This window comes from Neovison vison, chromosome 13, assembly GCF_020171115.1.
Source record: "Neovison vison isolate M4711 chromosome 13, ASM_NN_V1, whole genome shotgun sequence".
Lineage (NCBI taxonomy): Eukaryota > Metazoa > Chordata > Mammalia > Carnivora > Mustelidae > Neogale > Neogale vison.
Genome location: NC_058103.1, coordinates 17,426,736 through 17,431,986, shown reverse-complemented (window position 1 = coordinate 17,431,986; position 5,251 = coordinate 17,426,736). Strand labels below are relative to the sequence as shown.

Sequence of the window (5,251 nt, the reverse complement as noted above, 5' to 3'; positions counted from 1 at the left end):
AGCAATGAATGCAACATCCATATCGGGGGTGGGTGGGGGAGGTTTGATTACAGATGAAATGAGTAATACCCTATACGAAATTCGCAACGAAAATCTTGAAAGTGGACATTTAAATGCACTGCTCGGGGTGGAGTGGGGAGCGGGATCGGAAATGACGCTTGTGGTTTTTAAATGCGTTTCTACTTGGGAAAGCCAGGCGGGGAAAGGAAAGGTCATCGTCTGTTTAATTTCCACCCCCCCGCCGGGGCCAGGACGTCCAGCATTAGCTCGCCAGGCCTCAGCTGTCGTACACACTCGGCGAGGGGGGAGGGGAAGGCGGAGGCGCGGAGGCGGGGCCTACTGGGAGGAATCTGGGCGTCCTGCCGCGCATGCGCCTCTCCCGAGCAACAAGTGGGCTCCACAGACAGAGGAAGTGTAAAGGGGAGGGAGGGGGGAGAACTGGTGCAGAGCATGGCGGTGACGTCAGCGCTCCGCCCGGGCGGCATCCCGCGCGGCCAAGCCGGGGACAGCGCGAGCCGCAGCGCGAGCTGGAGCGCCGAGACGCGCCTCCGGAACGTAGAGTAACAATCACAACCCCACATTCCGGGCGAGTGCGAGCGGGAAGGGATGCGACCCGGGCCGAGGCGCCGCGCGAGCGCCCTGCAGCCAACGTGAGCGCCGCCAGCCGCGGCGGCCCGGGCGCCGGCCAGGCCTGGGGGCGGCGGGAGCCTGCGTGCGTGCGCTCCTCTCCTCTGCTCTCGTGCGTCCTGGAAGCAGTGGCCGCGGCGGCTCCCTCCGGCCGTGCAAACCCAGCCGCCGCCAGCGGAACGGCAGACGCTGCGGAGGGGAGAAGCTCCTCTCGGCTGCCATCCCCTCCCAACCCCCGGCCCTCCGGGGAAGCGGCGACTTCAGCAAGATTGGACCCGGGCACCGGGTGGCACTGAACCCTCTAGCCTTCGCCCCAGGGAGCCCGGCGGGGAGAGGACGCAGCTCGTAGGGGGGCCCCCAGGGGAGAGGAAGAGACAGCCCCCTTTCGAGCTTCCAAGCACCAGCCACTCCGGGGAGGGGGCCAAGAGCCAACGGCGGCCAGAACCCGGCACCCTCGCCCCCTCCCCTCGGGCCCGGAGCTTCCAGCCCGGGTCCGCGGCACCAGGAAGAAGGCGCCTGAGCTCCCCTCCCGACGACACAGCCGCAGTAGGAGGTGGGGGCGAGGAGCGGGCTGAACTCGTCCGCCGCCCTGGCAGTGGAGCCCCCGCGGAGAGGCGCTGAGCCGGCGGTGGAGACTCGCGCTCCCTCCAGCCCCTGGGGCAGAACTTTCTCGCCCCCCCTTCCTCCACCGCAGCCGGACTCCCTTCCCAGCCGGCCCGTCCTCCCGGAGGAGAAGGCGCCGCGGAGACAGCCTGGGCGGGGGCCTACCTTCCCCAGGGCCGGCATCATGTCGGCGGCGCAGGTGTCCTCGTCCCGGAGACAGTCTTGCTACCTGTGCGACCTGCCCCGCATGCCCTGGGCCATGATCTGGGACTTCTCGGAACCCGTATGCCGCGGTTGCGTCAACTACGAGGGCGCGGATCGCATCGAGTTCGTGATCGAGACGGCGCGCCAGCTGAAGCGGGCGCACGGCTGTTTTCAGGACGGCCGCTCCCCCGGGCCGCCGCCGCCCGTCGGGGTCAAGACGGTGGCCCTGTCGGCTAAGGAGGCGGCGGCTGCAGCAGCGGCGGCAGCCGCCGCCGCACAGCAGCAGCAGCAGCAACAACAGCAGCAGCAACAGCAACAGCAGCAGCAGCAGCAACAACAGCAGCAGCAACAGCAGCTCAACCACGTCGATGGTTCCAGCAAGCCTGCTGTGCTGGCGGCCCCGTCCGGCCTGGAGCGCTATGGCCTGAGCGCTGCCGCCGCCGCCGCCGCGGCTGCCGCCGCCGCGGTGGAGCAGCGTAGTCGCTTCGAGTACCCACCACCTCCGGTGAGCTTGGGAAGCAGCAGCCACGCCGCGCGGCTGCCCAACGGCCTGGGGGGCCCCAATGGCTTCCCCAAGCCGACACCGGAGGAGGGACCCCCGGAGCTGAACCGGCAGAGCCCCAACTCCTCTTCAGCCGCGGCGTCGGTGGCGTCTCGGCGCGGGACGCATGGTGGGCTAGTGACGGGGCTGCCCAACCCGGGGGGTGGTGGAGGCCCCCAGCTCACGGTGCCCCCCAACCTGCTGCCGCAGACTCTACTTAACGGCCCGGCCAGTGCCGCCGTGCTGCCCCCACCGCCGCCCCACGGCCTGGGCAGTCGTGGGCCCCCGACGCCCGCGCCCCCAGGGGCGCCCGGGGGCCCCGCTTGTCTTGGGGGCGCTCCGGGCGTGTCAACCGCGTCGTCCTCGGCGTCGTCTTCGACCTCGTCGTCGGTGGCGGAGGTGGCTGTGGGTGCTGGTGGCAAAAGGCCTGGCTCGGTCTCGAGCACAGACCAAGAGCGCGAGCTGAAGGAGAAGCAGCGGAACGCAGAGGCCCTGGCCGAGCTGAGCGAGAGCCTGCGCAACCGTGCGGAGGAGTGGGCCAACAAGCCCAAGATGGTCCGCGACACGCTGCTCACGCTGGCTGGCTGCACGCCCTACGAGGTGCGCTTCAAGAAGGACCACTCGCTGCTGGGCCGCGTCTTTGCCTTCGACGCTGTCTCCAAGCCCGGCATGGACTACGAGTTGAAGCTGTTCATTGAGTACCCCACGGGCTCAGGCAACGTGTACTCCAGCGCATCTGGTGTGGCCAAGCAGATGTACCAGGACTGTATGAAGGACTTCGGCCGGGGTCTCTCCTCCGGCTTCAAGTATCTGGAGTATGAGAAGAAGCACGGCTCTGGGGACTGGCGCCTGCTTGGAGACCTGCTGCCTGAGGCCGTGCGCTTCTTCAAGGAGGGCGTGCCCGGCGCCGACATGCTGCCCCAGCCCTACCTGGACGCCAGCTGCCCCATGCTGCCCACGGCGCTGGTGAGTCTAAGCCGCGCCCCCAGCGCGCCCCCGGGCACCGGGACCCTGCCGCCCGCCACCCCTTCGGGCCGAGGCACAGCCGCCAGTCTTCGCAAGAGGAAGGCGTCCCCCGAGCCCCCGGACTCCGCCGAGGGCGCCCTAAAACTGGGCGAGGAGCAGCAGAGGCAGCAGTGGATGGCGAACCAGAGCGAGGCCCTAAAGCTCACCATGTCGGCCGGGGGCTTTGCGGCTCCGGGGCATGCCGCGGGGGGTCCGCCCCCACCGCCTCCGCCCCTGGGACCCCACTCCAACCGGACCACCCCACCCGAGTCAGCCCCTCAGAACGGGCCGTCCCCCATGGCCGCCCTCATGTCGGTGGCAGACACTCTGGGCACGGCGCACTCGCCCAAGGACGGCAGTTCCGTGCACTCCACCACTGCGTCCGCGAGGCGCAATAGCAGCAGCCCGGTGTCACCGGCCTCCGTGCCCGGGCAGCGCCGCTTGGCATCGCGGAACGGGGACCTGAATTTACAGGTGGCGCCCCCGCCGCCTAGCACCCACCCGGGCATGGACCAAGTGCACCCCCAAAACATTCCGGATTCCCCTATGGCCAACAGCGGGCCCCTCTGCTGTACCATTTGCCACGAACGTTTGGAGGACACGCATTTCGTTCAGTGCCCATCCGTCCCCAGCCACAAATTCTGTTTCCCTTGCTCTAGAGAGAGTATCAAGGCCCAGGGGGCCACCGGCGAGGTGTACTGCCCCAGCGGAGAAAAATGCCCTCTGGTTGGGTCGAATGTACCTTGGGCCTTCATGCAGGGCGAAATCGCGACGATCTTAGCTGGAGATGTTAAAGTGAAAAAGGAGAGAGACCCTTGAACCACAAGACCGCCACCTCCTCTGCCCCTGACCAGCTTCTCTCCGATCCAGAGGGCCCCTCCCCCACCCACAGCGACCCTCCCTCCCCTCACCCCCAAGATGTAGAATTGTGAATATAACAAACTGCAAAAAGTTAGTCTTATGTATAGACATTATTTTCGTCGTATGTTTCTATATTTTGAAACAAAAGGTATGTAACTTCTTCATTTGAAGGATAAGCTGGTTTGTGTTAAGCAGTATAATATTGGTTGGGTCATTTGCATCATTTCGTTAGCATTTATTTGGTGGCAGAGTGTTTGCCTAGGTACAGAATTAATAGCCCTTAGCAACGACTGCTGCTGGTGTGTATTTTTGTAAATGTTATGCACTCTCTGAAAGGAAAAAAAACACAAAAGAAAATGACTTTTTTTTTTTTGCCAAGGCCAGTGTTGCTGCCTAAAAAAAAAAAAAAAAAGATGCTATAAAATGGTGAAAGCTTCTTTCTAAACAGCCCCAAGAGTTGAAGTCTTCACTTTATTTTGTTCCATTTTGTTCTGTTTTGCTTTTTGTTTTTCTGTTTTGTTTGCAAAATGGTAAAGGGGGGGATGTTGGGGGGGGGCGGGGTGTTTTCTGTTGCAAGTTTGTGAGGGAAAATGTTTTGGTTTGTTTCTACTGACCTGAATGTGTTGGATCTTCACGTGTTGTTTTGTTTTTGCTTTATTGATGCACGGATGCTTTTGAACAGTAGAGCGAAATGCTAGACATGGGGAATCTGCTCTGTTTGTCCTTTATACATTTCTGTAGTTAACAGAACACTGTAATGTGCCTTGGAGCTTAGTAACTTGTAATAAATTCAATTGATATTAATTCTGCCCCGAGTCAGCAAATGTGTTTTTCTAGAGCTAAGGCCACATAGTTCCAACATAGGGGACACCCTCCCTACCAACATAGAACACAAATGCTGGTTCCTCCACAAACCTTCGGAGGAGGTGGCCTCTGGGGAAGGCCCCTTGCTGGGGGACTGCCCCTCCCCCCCCCAGGCTATTTACATTCACCTCTTGGTGGGGGTGGGGGACAGTTGCTGACTAAGCAATTTCTGTTTACTCTTCTGCATCTCTATTTTCCCAGTGAGCACCCCAGCTGCAAAGGACATTGTCGGGACCTTGCCTTGTGGCCTCAAGTGTGTGCTGATCACCAGTGCAGCTGTGACTTGTGCAAGTGGGGAAAAAAAAAAAAATAGGATGCTTCGTCTCTTAGATGGGGCAGAAATCACACATAACTGCACATATAAAGCAAAAATGCCACAGAACTGGGAGCTGTCAGTGGAGGCAGGCGGGGTGTGGGCACCAGGGAAACAAATGCATGTACTGAGCCAGGAGAGTTGCCAGCAGCTTCCAGCTGATGCATTGGAAAAGCAGTGCCACCTCATTCATCACTCATTTTTCTACCCTCCCTCCTTCATGATAAGTATTT

General features: G+C 61.6%; 1 protein-coding gene across 1 annotated transcript; it reads left to right on the top strand.

Moving 5' to 3' along the window:
* The first annotated feature begins 498 nt into the window (after positions 1–498).
* On the top strand, positions 499–4,645 carry IRF2BPL (interferon regulatory factor 2 binding protein like). The gene has a single exon (XM_044230394.1). The coding sequence runs from the start codon at positions 1,415–1,417 to the stop codon at positions 3,797–3,799; it is 2,385 nt and encodes a 794-aa protein (XP_044086329.1). The 5' UTR covers positions 499–1,414; the 3' UTR covers positions 3,800–4,645.
* The last annotated feature ends 606 nt before the right edge of the window (positions 4,646–5,251 follow it).

Coding starts and splice junctions, on each gene's coding strand:
- IRF2BPL (XM_044230394.1), top strand. CDS start 1,415: ATGTCGGCGGCGCAGGTGTCCTCGTCCCGGAGACAGTCTTGCTACCTG.